This window comes from Carassius auratus, chromosome 9 (genome assembly GCF_003368295.1).
Source record: "Carassius auratus strain Wakin chromosome 9, ASM336829v1, whole genome shotgun sequence".
Classification (NCBI taxonomy): Eukaryota; Metazoa; Chordata; class Actinopteri; order Cypriniformes; family Cyprinidae; genus Carassius; species Carassius auratus.
Window position 1 is genome coordinate 9,933,152 of NC_039251.1, and position 19,509 is coordinate 9,952,660.

Genomic DNA, 19,509 nt, shown 5'->3' on the forward strand with positions numbered 1-19,509 from the left:
GCTTTATTTGTTTGTTAGAATATGTATAACACAATATTTTAACTAATTGCAAAGGCTGAATAATCAAAGACTACTGATTAATCAGTGAATTAATCATCAAATCATCATACTAATAATCTTCAGATTAATCGATTATCAAAATAATAGTTTGTTACAGCCCTAAATTACATTAATGCGAATGTTTACACATGAATGAAATTCTGTCATCAGTTGTGTCCACACAAAACTGAGCTCCATTGACTGTCAATGTATGGACAATAAAAAAACATGTGTTCAAAAAATTTAATGTGTAAATAAAAAAAGTGTGTTCCAAACATTTCTTGTATAAATTTCAAAGAAGTTAAGTCACACAGGTTTTGAATGACAAAAAGGTTGACTATATAGTGAGAGAATTTTCATTTTCAGATAAACTATCCCTTTAATGTAAGCACATTTAAAAGCAATAAGCTTTACTCTGATTTTCCCACAGTAAAGGGAAATAAAATCCTCTGTTTTGCTTTAGCAAGCACTACCCTAAGGGCTAAAAGCTTTTAAGACCATGTAAACTAGCTCTCATTTTCCTGAAATGTCTCAACTGTCAGGATGACTGTCATCTAAACAACATAGAAAACTGTGAGTGAAGTGTCTTAGGCTAGCTCTGAGGACATACAGTATATACCACGAAAAGTTGATATGATTAACATTTGGCAGATAAACCATTATGAACTATAAAATGTTTGTTAGTTTTTCCCTTTGATGGACAGCTACATTATCAGCATCATTACTTCAGTCTTCAGTGTCACATGATCCTTCAGAAAGGTGCTTAAGAAACATGTTTGATCATAACTATTGGTTACACTTTACAATAAGTTTCATTAGTTAATATTAGTTAACTACTTTAGTTACCGTGAACTAAGAATGAATAATACTTCTACAGCATTTATTAATCTTAATGTTAATTTCAACATCTAATACATTATTAAAATCAAAAGTTGTGCTTAACATTAGTTAGACAGAACCTAACAATGAATGACTATCTTCATTAACTAAAACTAACAAAGATTAGTAAATACTATAATAAAATGTACTGTTCATTGCTTGTTCAGGTTAGTTAATACATTAACTGACAACAACAAATGTAATCTTATTGTAAACATTCACAGCTTAATATTTGTGTGGAAGCCATGATACTTTTTTTCAGGTTCTTTAATGAATAGAAAGTCCAAAGAAATACCATTTAGTTGGAATAAAAATCTTTTAGAACATCATAAATGTATTAACTGTCAATTCTGAGCAATTTAATGTATCCTTGCTCTCACACTTCTGTATGGTAGCCTCTATACACAGCATTCAAATATGAATAGCAAAATTACCCAAAACAGGAATATCACTCCTTCTACATTTGACTAGAAATAACATAAGTGGACGAATCATGGCTTATGACAGACTGGCCATTAAACAAAAACCTTGTCAAACTTTCAATTTCAATACATCCAAAAAGAAAAAGAATTCTGTGTTGTAGTCATACCATTTGGCTTTATGAATTATTCACCAAACCCTCATCTTACTAACAACTATTGAGTGAGTGATGTAAACTGTACAACACAACAGTGTCATTTCCCTCATGTATCTTTGAAGCCTTTCTCTTGAGGTTTCAATAAGCCGGGTCTGTTTCAGGCCCCTAGCTGAATTCATTTCCTGTGGACAAAGCCCCTGATAGCATTCATATTGGTTTGTTTTTATGAAAAGGGAAAAACAAACAATTTAGGACTCATTTACTATTACTAGGACTCATTTACTATTTGTAAGATAGCTCTCTTAAGTGAAGCAAAGCATGAGACAGACGGCTGCTAAAATGCACCAGAAAACCTTCTCACCTGCTTTCGTTCTGTGTTACAGACTTCCTTCTTCATCATGTAAAGATAAAGCAGCATCAGCAGTTGGCGCATAACAACAGTTTTGCATGTCTTATATGGGAAAATTTCAGTTGATAGCTGTAAATTGTTCCTTGGATCTGAAACAACAGGCATTATGCCAAACTAAACTAGATGGCATCTAGATCTGGGAAGGAAATGCAATATAGTTGCAGTGACCGTTTCAAAATGGAAATTGTTCACTATAATATAATCTAACTTCCCACTGTAAATAACAGTACTTAGGAAAACAGAGCCGCACCTTTTGTTTAGTTAACGTGACACATATTCCACGAGAAGCAACTTGAGACCTGTTAACACAAAAACTTGGCTTACTTTTCCAACCACTAATGCTGATTTCTCTTGTTAAAGAGATAGCTCACTCAAATGGAAATGTTACTAATTGCAATGCAGTGAGTTTGAGTAACAGAACCACAAATGAGATTTCAGAGCTCTTCCAGTGAATGACGGCTTCAATTTCAGGCTATCCCTATAATTGTAAATCTACAGAGGTATGTTTTTTCTTTCTTTTGGAGGAACTTTTCCTTTAAGAATTTGTTAACATGGTCTCTCCCTGTGGCAGGAATGCAGTGAATCATGCGACAACACGGATTCAGCCGTGTTATCTCTGCAAATACACATCAGTATCTCTTGTTTGCTCAAACACACTCTTTTACACACACACACACACACACACACACACACACACACACACACGTCAGCTGTGTTTACACCTGACCAGTGTTATCTGAAGACACCCAGAAGACAGCACTCCTGCTTTTATGTTTGCATAGAACAGAACTGCCCTACTTTTAATATTCACATAAAAGTCACGAACATGAGACAGTGGAATGAACATTTAAGGAGACTAGAGAGCCACTAAACTAAACTTAACTAGGAAGTCCTGGCAATGGTTAAAAGCACTAAAGCTTCAGTTCAAAAATTAAGTGTCAAACTTAAATGCCAAAAACTTTCATTGTATTTTAATATTCATTTATTTTTAATTGCTCAACAACTCCCAAACGATTCACTCGATGATTCATTTTTCCAAACCCCTCCTTTGGTCAGATTGGTCTCATTTTAATTTCATCATGCCTGATGAAGCAGCGTTTGTAAGCGCAGTGCTACTTTATGTACACCGTTACCGGAGAAACCGTTATTTTATAACTAGTGGTAAAGAATGAATTTGCATTTTCATTCAGACCAACGAGAAAAGACCAACAAATGGGCGGGCAATATGCTAATATTTCAGGTTGACATTACTATGAAACAACTTATTTCAATTATTCAGAGTTGATTCTTTCTTTCAAGAGTCAGTCCCTGTGTCTCTACAATTACAGGTAGATTGTTGAAGTGTGGATCCGTGCACACACTGATGGTTAACACTACCTACAATCCATTGCACTTCGACAAAAGATTTGGTTCAGAACTACAAAACATTAACAATTTTTTTTTTAAACTACAAACATGGCGGATGTGAGCGACCGACGGTTAAATAGAAAGGTTAAAGGGGTTTAAAGGGGTTTGAGTTACTAATAATCACTAAACATTTAACCTGCTATCTATGTTAGGATATTGCATCTAGAACAGCAATTTGAACTTTTATAAACATCCATTTGCCCATTAACTTTTAAATGCATCATTATGCAAAAAATATATAAGCAGAGCTCTCTTCATAAAGACTAGCGACTGGCAGATAAACTTGCTACTTCATTTCTCTCCAATATGGAAGGAAGTTAAATGAAATGTGAAGGATGTTATCTGTGACAAGATGATTGACATGCCAGTTTACAGTGACAGTGTGCGTGTAACTATGCGTCAGAGCGGTCTGTTAAAGACACAATTGTATGACGTGATAGTATGTCCTAAAGCTTGCCTACTCTTTTATTACAGTCAGTAAAAATTTACTTTTTGAAATACCTCTTTGTCCACCAAGGCTGTGTTTATTTGTCAAAAAAATACAGTAAAAATTGTAATAGACAAATATTAATATAATTTAAAATAAAGGTTTTCTATTTTGATACATTTTAAAATGTAATTTATTCCAGTGATGACAAAGCTGAATTTTCAGCATCATTACTCCAGTCTTCAGTGTTCATTTTTTACTGTCACTTTTGGAAAATGTAATGCATCATTGCTGATTAAATGTACTGACTGTAAACTTTTGAACAGTAATTTACATAACATAATTAAAGTTGATAGGGGGCACCAACATTTAATGAATCAAGTGTTTAACTCATAAAAATAAATAACAGATCAAAAATAATTAATGATCAACTGCTTTAGTTGTCTCACTTAATTAACATAACATGTCAGTGTACGAAAATGTTGGATCCAACTTTCAGAAACATTATGCATTAGTAAAAGTAAGGCTATTTTCATTGAATAATGTATTTTACAAACTTATTTTTACATTATGTAAGAATAACTGTTCTAGATGTTAAGTGTTTAAGGTTTTTTGTGCTGTTCAGTTGGTCCAACTTCAGAAAAAGTTTGAGACACTAAACCAAAAAAAGAGCTTGTTTTAACAGCACAAAGCATCAAATAAAATACATTTTTCAAAAAAAGAAAAGAAAAAAAGGATGCAATCTGGGATGGTCAACATAACGTAAAACAATCACAAAGCCTAAACCACTTCAGGTGAGAGCTTTGGGTGGCCCTAAATGAGTTCAGATTTTCTTCTAGTCACCTAACCTGATTAGCAATGGATCAAGAATGCAAAAAGAGAGATATCACCATCTTTGAATAGCATGTAATTATCATTCCTATAAACATCACAAAAACTCAAGCAAACAAGGAGTATCTGAAGAGGCTATAAACTTAACAGGTGGTCGCTTTCTAGACATAAGCAGGAGGGTGCAGCAGGTGACACGGACATGACCCACTAACCTATCCATGATCATCCGTATCAGCCAAAGGAGGCATTCAAGAAAAAAAAGGGGGGAAATCATTGCAACGTCATCCGATTAGTTGTAAAACTGTTCCCCGAACCTAAAAGCCCATTCATTACAACGCAAAAGTCCCCTTTACTTTGCTTTTGCAAATATTAATAGTAATATAGCGTTTCATTCACACGCGCATGCAAAACAACTCCATTAGACTCTGTAAATAAACTTTAGAAATGAACGCGAGCGTGCTGAAACGCCATATTACGCATTAAACTAGCAAGAGCGCTTAAATGTCTGTCTTTCAGTAAGCATCTGCGTGTAAAACAACTTCAATCCAGCAACAAATACTGGAGAGCGCGCAAGATTAAACACAAACACTAGAGAAATAACAGAAAAACACATCTTACCATCTCAACGGGACGTGATGATGATCGCACGCGGATAGTTAGAAAGTATCTAGTGCACTGAATCATCTGCCAAAACTATTCCAAAACTTCAAGTACAATGCTTCCGCTTCCGGAAAAAAGAGTGAAAAGTAACAACATGGGCGAGACGGAGCCCAAAAATATGCCTGGCCTGAAACCTGCTGGAAGATGATAAGCAGTGCACCGTTCCTACCTGATCCAAAACTGAGCTGTCACACTTGACATCTGCAGTGTGAAGTCTGAGTATTACACTGGGGAAAAAATGGCGTACAAACTATTTTCACTCAGAAAGATCTGAGACTGAACGTGAAATTGAAAGAATGTGAAGGAGAAAGACTGAAATGTATTTGTTTGGCAAAACATACTCTAATAATATTTATTTTATTTACATTATTTATTGTATTTACATTTGCATAAACATATGTTATACTGAATGACAATGGAACATTATTTGCATTATATATGCATATATGCTTTATTTGTATTCACTTTCACATTCATATGATATGCATCTATCTATCTATCTATCTATCTATCTATCTATCTATCTATCTATCTATCTATCTATCTATCTATCTATCTATCTATCTATCTATATCACACACACACATTACATACATACACACACACACATATATATATATATATATATATATATATATATATATATATATATATATATATATATATATACATATATATATATATATATATATATGTGTGTGTGTGTGTGTGTGTGTGTGTGTGTGTGTGTGTGTGTGTGTGTGTGTGTGTGTGTGTGTGTGTGTGAAAGTGAAAGTGTCACCTGAGCACTCTGCAAGATTAATATTAGACTAATAAATACATTAATTAATTTTAATGCTTTGAAGTTATGAATGTAAGTATAATATTCATTTTCAGATTTTGTTTTAGGTCTGGCTGTTTGGTTGTTGACTTTTTAACAAGATAGCTTTAAGGATAAATAAAGTTAATGTATCTTTATGAGAAAGGGCATGAAACCTTTAATGTCATACAGACAAAAACAGATGTCTGTGAATGTATTGATGAACTAAAAAGGAAGTTTCATTGGTGAGCAAGGCGGGGAAGTGGTTCACCAAGCAATGCAGCTGTGATGAGGCACCTGTGATAGACATCTAACCATGAGACTATAAAACCACAATGTATCTTATTCACTACCCTGCATGAGGGTCAATGTATAAAATCTACTGCTGAAAGGGAGGCAGCTGATTTACAACACCCCTCGAGCTGTTATAAGAGCTATTCGCCAACAGAATAACACACTATGCTGTGTTTCTAGAAGGGAAGAAATATTTTAAAACATCTGTAATGTAATTATTTCAGTCTATGTTAAGTGCTCCAGAATAATTCACAAGAAATTATTAATAATAAAAAAACGTTGCAAATGTGATGCCTATTTGTTATAGCTAATTCAATTCAATTGTATTGCCAACTTTTCTCAGTGGAATCTTAATTACTGTTCTTTTGCCATAAAACAGATGGGAAGAGGTATTGTGTTCATGTTATTACCCAGTGGATGGTTACAACTTGATTTATGGACCACTGTCAGGATTTCTGAAGCAGTATATCTCCGAGGTGCACAACAATGAGTATCCATTTGATATTATGAATCCTAAATGTTTCCAAATATGATATATGAGTAGAATATATTATCTGCCCCCTTAAAAACATAATATACGTTGTATTTACAGTTCTGGGTAGATTTAATCTTAAATGTTAGGTAAAGCACTACTCGTGGAAAAGGCAACATATGCTATAAAACTGCAGAACTGCATGAGTTTGCTAGAATTTTTGAACTGCCCAAATAATGCTGAAGACTTTACATTTTTTTGCTTGCGAGGTAAAAACCCAGTAGGTATTTAACAGGTGGTAAACGGGTGTTCACGATTATTGAGGTAGGGTAGGCCAGAGCTAGTTGTCACACATGGACTACACCTATATCTTAAAAACTTTTAGTAAGGTTTAGTAAGGTTTTCAGTTAAAAGCCAAATTTTGAAAATGCTTGTTTGTTCTAGCAGTGCACTCTTATGTAACACACACCTCTAAAGCGCTTTTAAAATTACAATCAATTAATTTCAGTATCAGTATAAGCTTGAACTGTGTTTACAGGACAAATATATACGGTGTTGGCCAAAATTATAAGAACACTAGTATTTTGACCAGCTAAAAATGGGTTTAAGTCAGTTATTATTACATTTCCAAACATTCATTTTGCCATTAATTGTAATAATCCAGAGAGATTTTTGTTTGCACAAGGAGTCTGACAACAGCTAGTGCTCCACACAGAGATGTGATCTCATCATCATCAGTCTGTCTGGAATGACATGAAGAAACAGAACAAACTGAGACAGACTCAATCCAGAAGAACTGTGGCAACGTCTCCAAGATGCTTCAAGAGACCTGCAAAACTACCTGAAAAACTATGTTACCTCAGGCAAAAACTGCTTTAAACGCAAAGGATGTTTTGCAGATATTTAATTTAGTTAATAAAAGTTGATTGATAAACAAAATCTATTTATGACATTCTTTTTGACAGCATCTTTATTTCACAAAAGTGCCAAAAAATATTTAACAGTATATATATATATATAATATAATTATATATATATATATATATATATATATATATATATATATATATAATTATTATTATTATTATTTATGTTTTTTATGAATTATTATAAAGTATTTTTTTTGAAAATTTGTGAAATAAATTTGACATTTTGAAAAAGAGAATAAATTGTAGGATTTTTTTTTACTTAATAAAAATAGAAATAAATTAAATCATTAGATTACATTGTACAAGAAAAACACTATTTCAAGTCTATTTTCATTTTTCACATTTACTTGAGTGTTACTTACTTGTGTAGTTTCTCCATTTAATCAGAAGATGGCGCTCGTGACCATATTTAGACCCTTCAGAATCGTTGCTCGACTCTTCCGATCTCACACACAGGGTTCCTAAGTAAACATACCAGAATATTAAACGTAAAATGCGTTGACTTATAAGCATTTTAAATAATATATTTACAGTACATTTAAATATAATAAGGGAGTTGTTTATATATATTTAAATAGCTAGGCTCATTTAATACACTGGCAATTAATTCCATAAATGATTGCTAAATAATACAAAGAATGTTTTTGTTAAACATGAATACAAATGTTTTATACAATCACTTTAATACAACATTAATAAAAATTATTTCATTAGAATGCACATCATTATTTAAAGATGAAAAGCCTGCTATAATTATGTGTTTTTATAAGCTATGATATGGCGAGGCCTACTGATGTTTTTTATTAGGCTATACAAAATTAACGACTTGTTAAAGGAAATGATTTTACCCCTGTTAGCCGTTTATTTTCTTGTTAAATGTGTGTGAATTGAAATGCTGCTGAAGCGTGCAGCAGACTGCCTCGAGTGTGCAGCAGGTGGCCTTACCTGCATCCCGAACGAGTTCTTGAACTACAGTAGAGAAACACTGAATCCACAGAGCTGCACAGATGGGTCACCAGCCAAAACGAGCGCCTCTGCATGATTTATTGCGCCAAAATACCACAGAACTAATCAGCGGACAAACTAATTAATACAAATCTGCATTTTTGCATAAGTAATTAGAGCAACTCGCAATGAAATAAGAGATAGGGCTTTATTCATTCGGGAGAGCCATACAAGCAGAGAGAGATTTGGCTTGGATCCACTGTTCCAGTCTGAGGAAAGGTCTACTGGTTTAAGCAGAGGGCCTTAAAGGTCAAATAATTAATAAATATAATTGGGGTGACCTCATATCGTGTCGAGAGCGGAAGCTTACAGGAAGCTTAAAGAACGCGACCTACTTCTGTTCTTTAAATACCGGATAGAATGTTGTAGTTGTTGTTGTTGTTTTATTAGGCTATAGTAGCCTGTTTTTTTTATTTATTCAAAAGATAGAATACAAGTTCACGAACAAATCGTCTTTGCCGGTAACCGTAGCAAGGCTCTCGGTTTGTATCCGACGCCACATGAATATATAAATAGTTGTTGTAGATTAGCACAGATTCGAGAAAAAATAATGATGTGACAGTTGGATAATTGTGCTAAGGGCGTCAAGCGAACTAGAATTGGCCTATTAATTACGATGTTTTACTCAAAGTCATTGAAGAAATACATTATTTTATATATCAGCTTAAGCAATAATCTGACATTTAGCCCTTTATTTATTCACCTCAGATTTAAGTATGAACGGTATGTGCAAAGCAATGTAATAAGACATCATACTCTGTATATTTTTATGCCTGTAAATTGTACTAATAGCAGATCAAATGAAAAGTGCCAGTGTGTGGGATGCTGAAGAAACGAGGACTGCAAAAGCAGCATGAACTAAATCGAGTTGCTGTCAGAGGTGCTGAAATCACTCTCCTCACGTCTCTTGGTTTGCATGGCAACAGCGAGATACACTCACAGGCAAACAGACGGCTTGCTTTCGGACCTTTGACCGGCGCAAACTTGTCGATTTTTATGAGAAAGATTAGCAGCACTCAGAGCCCATGAGTGTTCGTGGACACTTCACGGTTACCTGGTTCTCAAATGTCTGCGGTAGGCCATTAACAGATGTCAGGAGAGATAATCACAGAAAAGCAAACAATGGAAATGAAATATTTTCCACGCATGAACAAACAGCATGGGAAGGATAGAGACGAGATACTCAACTCAAGACTTGGAGAGCACAAAAATAATTGCATTACCTCAACGGAACAAATGTAAAACATGAATGCAAAAAATATTTAATATGCTCTTATGAAGTTGACATATTCAAAGCTGAGCAGGCCTAAATTATACTAATTTATGCATATGCTATGTTCGGTGGTCTGATATTAAGATGTTTTTCTGAACTGATTCTATCGCAAAAATAAATTGGTCAATATATTAAATGCTCTCAAAACTAACAAATACGTGATTAATTGATACATGATTAGATCATGCACCCATATTCACAGTGAAAAGGTTACTTTGTCAGGTGTTTAAATAATTCCAGGGGAAAAATATAGCAGGCCTAGTAATTTCCTCAAAGCACAACTGCTCCACATGCGTTTAAATGCCATTGTAGTTATTGCCTCATTTATGTCCTCGCTTTTCAACGGTCATCACATTGGTCTATCTTTTTATAGGGGGGTTGGATTGGCAATGATATTAAATTGAATAGAAACCAGCAGATTTCGGACGCTGGATCAGGTTAGTGAGCCGTGAAACAGGCTTTTTGTCAGTACGCGTGTGACTCGCGTGCCGACCGACCAGCGTTGAAAAGAGGGGGACTCATTACCGGGGTCTCGAGCCAGACTTTGCAATCACTGTTTACAATCAATATCACGAGATCTTTGTAAAAGATTAGCGACGAATCCACCCCAACAAACCACACATTTCTCAAAAATCATATTGTAATTCAGCATAAAATTCGATTGTTTTATTTATTTATGTTTTTAAAAATAGGCCTAGTAGGCTAAAGTCAGATAATAAAAAGTACGAATAGTAATAATAATATAACAATATCCTAATACTTGTGATTGAATTTACATATTATATATAATTTGGGCGTAGTTATATTCTTTTAGACAGGACCTATTTCCACTTATAATTAGTGACAAAACCTAGGCTACTGAGTGATTATGAGCTAATTTATGGACACGCATAAGGAATTAAGACAACGGGATGCCTATCCTAGCTAAAGAAAGAGCCGGTCGTGATTGAATGTGTCCCACGCTTGAAAGGGTTAATCCATCCTGCGGGTACAAACAGGTCCACGGAGTCTCTAACTGGCGACAGATGGCCACTTTCTTTCGGCCACAAAGGGACGGAATACGGAGCTCTGGCGAATACAAATGGAAGAGATCACGTGACGCTCGAGGCCGTTTTCCTGACGTAGCCGGCCATATGGCGCGTGCCGGGGGAAGGGGCGGGGCCAGATGCCAATCACGGGCGCAGGGTGGGACTGTAGAGGCAGCCACAGACAGACATCCACTCGCATCTTCCAGCATCAGCAGCACCGCTATATAACCAGAGCATCCCATCGGCGCAGCCACATTAGGCTTCAATCCGCAGGACTTCCCACATCACTACGAGGGGCATGAAACTATCATAACAAGACATTCAACACATCCTAGGTAGGCTATGTCATGTTTTTTTTTCTCTGTATTTATGTATTTCACATATTTGTGTAGATCTATTTTACATTAAGATCATTCTTATGATGGCGATAACGTTTTGGTAAACTCAACTGATCAGACGTGTAATTTTGATCGGCATAGCTAGATCTTGTTTAGCTGATCCACTATAATGAAGAATATAATTCGTAAAACCCACACAACAACCTATAAAACCCGAAAACGTAAATTAATTGTTACATTAGATAGTGAAGAAGTGCTAACTTGCAATGACAAGTTAAATGCGCGTTTCAGTTTAATTGCTGATGAAGAAAACTATTCTGTTAACAATTTTTTTTTCCAATGGATTATACACATAAAAAAATACAAACTTTACCATCTTAATATCTAAACTTCTGATGTTGCTACAACACTTGCTTTTAAGAATACAATTCAAAACTAGTTATAGGCAGGAATGCAATAGCCTACCAATTTACTTATGAGAATTCAGTTCAATAATTGATTCTAAATCAAACAGAAATTAGATTTGGTTTCTGAATACCTATAGAATAAAAAAACATAAAAATATATTCCTTATTAAATTCCTTTACTTCAAAATGAACAACAAGGGCTCTATCTGATTAGGAAACACTGATGATGTTACATAATAAAGCTGCATAAAGTAAGCAGCTATGATTCATCCACAGGTCATGTGTTGTTGCATTTTGGACGTGCAGCGTAGCGCATTTCATTTCTTAATGTTGCATGGCTCTCTCATTTGAAAGATAATACAGAAAATGTGACCGAGTGGACGTTTAAAGGCTTTATTTATCACTTTGCAGAGTTCCAACATGACGAAATCTTACACCGAGGAAAGCATGATGCTGGAGTCTCAAACCAGCACGAACTGGACCGACAAGTGTCACAGCAGCTCCCAAGACGAGCGAGACGAGGAGAACTCCAGCGTGCCCATGCATAAAGATATGGAGGACGACGAAGTAGGACTCAACCGACTCGAAGATGAGGATGACGATGAGGAAGAGGAGGAGGAAGAAGACGGCGACGACACCAAGCCGAAAAGACGGGGACCCAAAAAGAAGAAGATGACCAAGGCGCGTCTGCAGAGGTTCAAAATGAGGCGCATGAAGGCGAACGCCCGGGAGAGGAACCGCATGCACGGCCTCAACGATGCGCTCGAGAGCCTGCGCAAAGTTGTGCCGTGCTACTCCAAAACGCAGAAGCTCTCCAAGATCGAAACGCTCCGACTGGCCAAGAACTACATTTGGGCGCTATCAGAAACCCTGAGGTCGGGCAAGAGCCCGGATCTGATGTCTTTCGTGCAGGCCCTGTGCAAGGGCTTGTCCCAGCCCACCACCAATTTGGTTGCAGGATGCCTCCAACTGAACCCCAGAACTTTTCTCCCCGAGCAGAGCCAGGAAATGCCCCCTCATATGCAAACAGCAAGTGCTTCCTTTTCCGCTCTTCCCTACTCCTACCAGACGCCCGGTCTTCCCAGCCCTCCGTACGGTACAATGGACAGCTCTCATATCTTTCACGTCAAGCCACACTCGTACGGGAGCGCACTGGAGCCGTTCTTTGACACCGCGCTCACAGACTGCACCAGTCCCTCGTTTGACGGACCCCTTAGCCCGCCTTTGAGCGTCAATGGGAACTTTTCCTTCAAACACGAGCATTCGTCGGAATTCGAGAAGAACTACGCCTTTACCATGCACTATCAGGCAGCGGGCTTGGCCGGCGCGCAGGGACACGCGTCTCTTTACGCGGGCTCCACGCAGCGCTGTGATGTACCCATGGAGAACATTATGTCGTACGAAGGGCACTCGCATCACGAGCGGGTCATGAACGCCCAGCTGAACGCGATATTTCACGACTCGTGATTTTATCGGACATTTGTGAGACTTGCTCGTCACGGTCTTCTGTTATGGCTGATGCAAAAAGAGCAACAACATTATATGCTTAATCTTATGTACGTATTTATTGTTGTTACTGCCTTTAGGAGAAGAGAGAATTCGTTTATTCTCGTTCACCTTATGTATTGTATTCTATAGCGCTTCTACGTTGCGGTCACACACAGGTGGGAACATGCGTGACCTTCTTCAGAATGTGTTACTTATCCATGCTACAAAATCACAAGCAATAATTTGGAATCTATGCAATTTTTAATCCAATACTGGGCCAATTATAGAAATTAATAGAGATTGATATATTTTTCAACCTATTACATTTTACTACTTATCTATCCCATACTGAATTATTTTGTTGTGATTTTGTATAGAATTGTTAATTTTTATAATGTCAGATCCCTGCACCATTCCATGCAACCCCTCATGTTAATGTTTTATAAAACTGATTTATCTCTTGTTTATACAGAACAGTACTCAATCTAGTAATAACCAGCAGGCAAGTGCTTCAAAATCTGTAATGTTGCCTTAGCAATGAATTACTGTAAAATCATGCAGAGTTGCACAATTCCCATCCTCTGAATCCCGTCTAATGTTACGTTCAATCAGTGATCCTTTGTGAAATTGCGAATTGCTTTGAGTGCTGGGGGAAAAAAAAATCGATGTTAGAGTCTCAGTGTTGTATATAAAAGCTTGACTATCACCTTTTAAATTCACCCTGTGTAAAAGCTGATCGAGAGGCCTGTCTTTCTAAGATGGAAAATAAATCATGGACTGAATTAGTCTGCTCTAACTATTCGGGTATTTTCGACTGGGAATTTTAATTGGTTGCGAAGAAGGAACAAACAACAAAGATGCAATCAAAAAGAGGTTGATTTCAAAGTGATTCTAGTTTTGAGACTGTTGTATGTGTGTATAGGTTCATGATGGAGGTTTAAGAAATAAAACAAATGGTTTGAACTGAACATTATTAAAGTCATTTATGTGATGAACTCCCAGCCATTCAGAATACGTTTTACCTTCATTAATTATGATTGGTATTTTCTTTAAAACACATACTTGCTCTAATCTGATTATTTAGATAGAAACAAAAATATGGATGAATAAATGTGATTCAAGTTAGTCTGAAAATCTAGGCTACAGTATCAAAAGTTTCGTGTAATGAATAGTTTAGACATTTGAAACTGTTGGCTAAATTGTGAACATATTAATATTAAATCTCAAGGTCATGTGAATTTATACCCTTGAATATGAAAAAACACAAAGCCTATTTCTTTCTGTCCTAAATGATATTCACTTTTTTTTATCGATTTAGTGAGCAATGATGGTGTTTCTTACCTGAGCGCACTGCCTAGAGCTAAAATAAATATTAAAACAGTGAGATGAGCCCAACGCAGAGCCACGATATAAATGCACCTTCTACAGTCTGAAATTTCGATACATATGTAAAAAGTTTTCATCTCTAAAAAACTAATTTGAATTTCTAGACACTATATTACCAAATACATAGAGGAAAAATTCACATCATGCATCAGTGTAAATGAATTTGTCCTGGATTCGTTTATAATCCACAACTGTCCGTGCCACGCCAGCAAACAAATCTTCTTAAAATGTATCGGGTATTTGTTCACTAATAAATTACATTAGTTGTCACGCAAAATAGAGATAATTAAAAAGATGAAAAGATAATGGTGTAAATTAAAGTTAATGAAATACCCCCGCATTTTAGAAACGTTCACGTAGATAAATTATTAAAACAACGTTCTGTGTGAAGATCAAAGTATTTGAATATATAATATAATATAATATAATATAATATAATATAATATAATATAATATAATATAATATAATATAATATAATATAATATAATATAAAAAGACTTAATAAAAATATGGTAAAATCCTGTAAAATAGGCACCTGTTAATTGAGAAAAAGATTTTTGGAGGCTTTGGGAGAAATACATTACGACTAATACCGCTTTTTAGAAATGTGTTTAATTTATACTACTTCATCGAGACTGTTGACAAGACATTAAAAAAAATCATCTGGGATATAAAAAGGGGAAACATCCACTGAGAGTAAAGTGCTTATAGTCTCAGAAGCTTTGGCCACATCCAGGAACTGTCCAAGGTGCTGTGTGAGGAAGACTTTTTCACACCTGTTCACCTAGTAGCCTACTCGGGCTTATTCTTTAGCACACCAAATAAACAAGGCATGCAGTCATTAGAATAAGACAAATGCAAATAGTCGTCCAAGTCTGAGGCAACCTATATATTTATTAACTTGTAAATACTGTAACATAAGTGCCATCAATATTTGACAAAATGTAAGTATTTTTGTAAACTCCTTTTCTATTGCAAGATGTTGTTTATTATTTAACTAACTAGTATCTAGGCTACTTTTAAAATCACTAGTAATTAAAAGTAATGATATAGTTAATTTTTTTTAAATTAATTTCTATAGGGAAATGTTCACATATCAGCTATAACTATAGGCCTGTGCCTATTATTTTTTTTTTTTATCAGGCCAATGCTTTACTAGTAGTACTACTAACTACTAACTCTCTAGGGTTTTTTTATATTTTATTTTACATTTATAATTGGTTTTCCAATCTTTTTTGTTGTTTTTCAAGCACTAGCACTTTAACTGCTGATTTTAAATGAAACATTTTGTTACTAGTTTTATAGTTTAAAATGAATAAATATTAAACCGGTTTGTCATAGTATTTCACACTGCCACACAAATGTTATGAACAGTTGAAATAGTAATAACAGACTAAATGCCGAGTGAGGGCAGCGCGCGTGCTCGGCTAATAAAGCCCAGCGGGCGCGCGCGCTCTAGAGGTGCACGGAGACGGGGAAGTTCCTCAAGAGCCTAGCAACCGAGAGCCGGTGAATAAATACACAAAGGCGAGTTTGCCCTGCAAGCTTTGACGTTATGTTTGAATCCCCGTGTAAATCGATAGATGTCCTCAACGCTTGGTCGGAGAGTCAGGAAGAGTTGCGCGAGACACAACCGGTGGCGAGAAAGCGAGTCAAGGCAAAAAAGAAAAAGCGAAAACAGCAACAGCAAAACGAGAACCGCTCTGTTTCGGCCCCTCAGTTAAGCACGGATGACGCCGACAAGGGGCGAACAGAAAAGAAATATAGACCGGACGAACCGATTGTGAGAGGAATCTTCCAAATCGGGAAGAAGAGCCATGACGTGGTTCTCACGGAAACGCGGGTAACATGGACGCCCATTCAGCCCGAGACCCCTACAGGTGAGGCCGCCGTCTCCATGGTGATTGCGTGCTACTCCTGTTTACTTCCTGTGTGTCTGGCGCTCGAAGTCATTCAAGCAACAAGGTATTAATGTATCGTGTTTACTGACACGACTGCGACTCTTGTACACTGCGCAAGTGCTTGCTGAGATTTATTAGCACGTGGACTCAAAATAAGCAATGACTGTAGGCTTGCCTGTAAACCTGGTTTTATGACCGTTTTAGAATGTTGGAATTAATATTAATTCGAAATTTCAAAATGAATCATTTGAATTTTATTAACTTTTTCTTATTTTGGTTATGTAGGCCTCTTTCTGTCTTGCATATTAATACAAAGAAGAGAAAAGTGCTTACTGAGATTTATTATGAGAGAGACGTTAGAAACTTGGTTTTATGAATGTTTTAGAATGAATTGTTTTTGAATTTAGAATTAAATACTCTAAAATACTCTTACACTCACATACTTTGGTTATGTATATATATAACAGATGATGCACACTTAGGCCTACAATTAACACACACATTCTAGAATCACACATCAGAAAGTTGCATTTTCAGAAATATATGCATCCTTCTACCAAAGCACAGCTTTCCTAAACACCTGTTTGTCTCTGTAAAGTTTGCAAAACAAAGTGACGTCATCCACAATGCTATTGCTTCAATGACAAATGTTAAATATGTAGATATGACAGATATCTAGCCAATGAGAATAACTGAAATTATCACATATAAAAAATTAAATGGACATTTTATGGATTTGGCAGACACTTTAATCTAAAGCGACTTACATTGCAACAGTGGTGTACATTTTATTAAATTATGCATCCCTTGGAAATTGAACTCAAAGCTGAATTAATACGCTTTCCATTGATGTATGTTTTGTTAGGATGGGACAATATCTGGATGAGATACAACTATTTGAAAATGTGGAATCTGAGAGTGCAAAAAATCTTTAAAGAACATCGCCTTTAAAGTTGTCCAAATGAAATTAATATTGTAGCAATACATATTACAAATAAAAAATAAGTTTTAATGTACTTACAGTAGGATATGTACAAAATATCTATTCAAAGCCTATAATTTGGACCCATACAATGTATTTTTGGCTTTTGCTATAAAAATATACTCCAGCTACATAAGATTGGTTTTGTGGTCCAGGGTCACATTTGTGAAAACAGTGACATCATGCGTATTATGCATTCAGAATGGGGAGCAATGCTTCTTTAGAAAAAGACATTGCCAACTACTGGCCTGGCATGCATAATACAGCATTTTTTAGTAGTTTTCATGGATCCGTCTGAATTAAAAAAGCCACCTTGTAACAACATTAAAAAGATCCATAAAGATCCCTTTTAAATGCTTTTTAATAAAACACATTTCTTTGTCAATTATTTTCACAAAAAGTGTGCTGCTCCATCAATTTTCAATAAAACAAGTCGATCATTGTAAACATTCGAACCAGAAGTAAGCAAACTGTGGGCCGCCTTTAGTTGCATTGTACCCTACTGTAATAATTACACAAACAAAAGAGGGGTACAACCATATAACAATCCAAATAAAGGGGGGAAAAAGGGGGTAATGTTAGTCCTGCCAGAAACTCATGTGTAACAGCTGTGTTGGTAATGGACTCCGGCTGACTGTTGTGACCACCTAAAGTAGGGCATCTGTCAGTCTTGTGGACAGTTAGCAAATGTCCAAGTAAATGATACTCAAAACTACCATCTGCATCATTACACTAAGAAGATAACCATATGACTTTAGGAGGATTTAATTTCATTCAATATTAGTGAAACTCTAAGCTGTGTAGTTTTTCGCTTTGGGTTTTATTTAAGGAATCCGCACCCGCATTTGGAGTAACTAGAAATTAATGCAAACATGAGGGGGTCTTTATATGGAAAACACAGCAGCAGCATCAAATACAAACGTGCATTAATATGTATATAAGACCACCTTTGCTGTCGTCTTTGAGGCATTCATTTAAAAAGCCCTCCAAAATTGCTCTTAAAGAGTGGATTCTTGATTAGTGTTGTTTGATTGATCAAGGAACAAAACCGAATGGGGAAAATGAAACAATGTTAAAACACGCCCAGCAGTTTGAAGCTGAGGCATGTACTTCCTGTCTTTGGCTGTTATTTTGTGCAGGCACTTCAAAGCGTGAGCGCTGCCGAGTGCAAGAGAGACTTTCAGTCAGCGTAAGCTTTATAGACAGTACTTTTCATCTGTGATCCAAGCTAATGTTATTAAGCCAGAGCTCTCATTACACAGAAAGCATTCATCTAATAACCCCCTATGGCCTTTACCAAATGTTCTCTTGAAAATGCCAAAAAATGACAGCGAGATCCCGATATGCTGGGGTTCTCTATTTGACGCTCATGTGCTTTTTTTCTGCTGAGGGATAACAGATCAGAATATTGCCCCTGATCCCTCACTACAGACAACCGAGAGAGGGATCGAAGGATATTAACCAGCAGACAAACACAATATCAAATTACATGATTGCAATGTGGCATTTCAGCGCTTGTTTCTATGACAACACTGTGTGTTGGATTTCAGTGATGATGTGATACCTCTGTTTACATCTCCCATTGCTTAATTTCTGGTTATGCGTCTTATTTGCAATGTCACATGCTTTAGACCTACAAAACAGAAACAGCCGTAATCAAATTTACTTCTTAACATTTAAACAGATTGATGCAAACACCTCCAAGTCCATCTGAAAATTTTCTAAGATTTTTTCTTTTAAATGAGCATTTATATCAGGCTTCTATGTTTAGTTCAGTGATTTCAGTGATTGAATGACTTCTTTTCTAAAATTATCCAATGTTATTTTCATAGGTGCCTAAAATAAAATAAAAAAACATGACTGATCTAAAATATATTTGCATAATTATTCCAAATGCTTGATCAAAAGTGTGTTTGTGTGTATATATATATATATATATATATATATATATTTGTTCTTGAATACATTTGTGACACT

At 35.8% G+C, this 19,509-nt stretch overlaps 3 protein-coding genes across 3 annotated transcripts in view; 2 read left to right on the forward strand and 1 right to left on the reverse strand.

The window, feature by feature from the left end:
* Positions 1 to 5,311, reverse strand: part of LOC113108317 (sperm-specific antigen 2 homolog) — a 48,575-nt gene extending 43,264 nt beyond the window's left edge. Inside the window, exon 1 of the mRNA XM_026271280.1 lies at positions 5,188 to 5,311. The gene's annotated coding sequence lies outside the window, so the exon portion shown is untranslated. The remainder of the gene's footprint in view (positions 1 to 5,187) is intronic.
* A 5,893-nt stretch (positions 5,312 to 11,204) lies between these two features.
* Positions 11,205 to 14,254, forward strand: LOC113108319 (neurogenic differentiation factor 1-like). Its single transcript, XM_026271283.1, has 2 exons — positions 11,205 to 11,364; positions 12,186 to 14,254. The coding sequence occupies exon 2, from the start codon at positions 12,195 to 12,197 to the stop codon at positions 13,239 to 13,241; it is 1,047 nt and encodes a 348-aa protein (XP_026127068.1). The 5' UTR covers positions 11,205 to 11,364; positions 12,186 to 12,194; the 3' UTR covers positions 13,242 to 14,254.
* Positions 14,255 to 15,991: 1,737 nt separating this feature from the next.
* The window catches only part of cerkl (CERK like autophagy regulator), a 53,623-nt gene continuing 50,105 nt past the window's right edge, over positions 15,992 to 19,509 (forward strand). The window contains exon 1 of the mRNA XM_026271285.1: positions 15,992 to 16,529. Within this exon, the coding sequence (XP_026127070.1) occupies positions 16,205 to 16,529 (325 nt within the window). The 5' untranslated portion in view covers positions 15,992 to 16,204. The remainder of the gene's footprint in view (positions 16,530 to 19,509) is intronic.

Excerpts from the sequence above, each read along its gene's own strand:
- LOC113108319 (XM_026271283.1), top strand. The coding sequence starts at position 12,195 with ATGACGAAATCTTACACCGAGGAAAGCATGATGCTGGAGTCTCAAACC.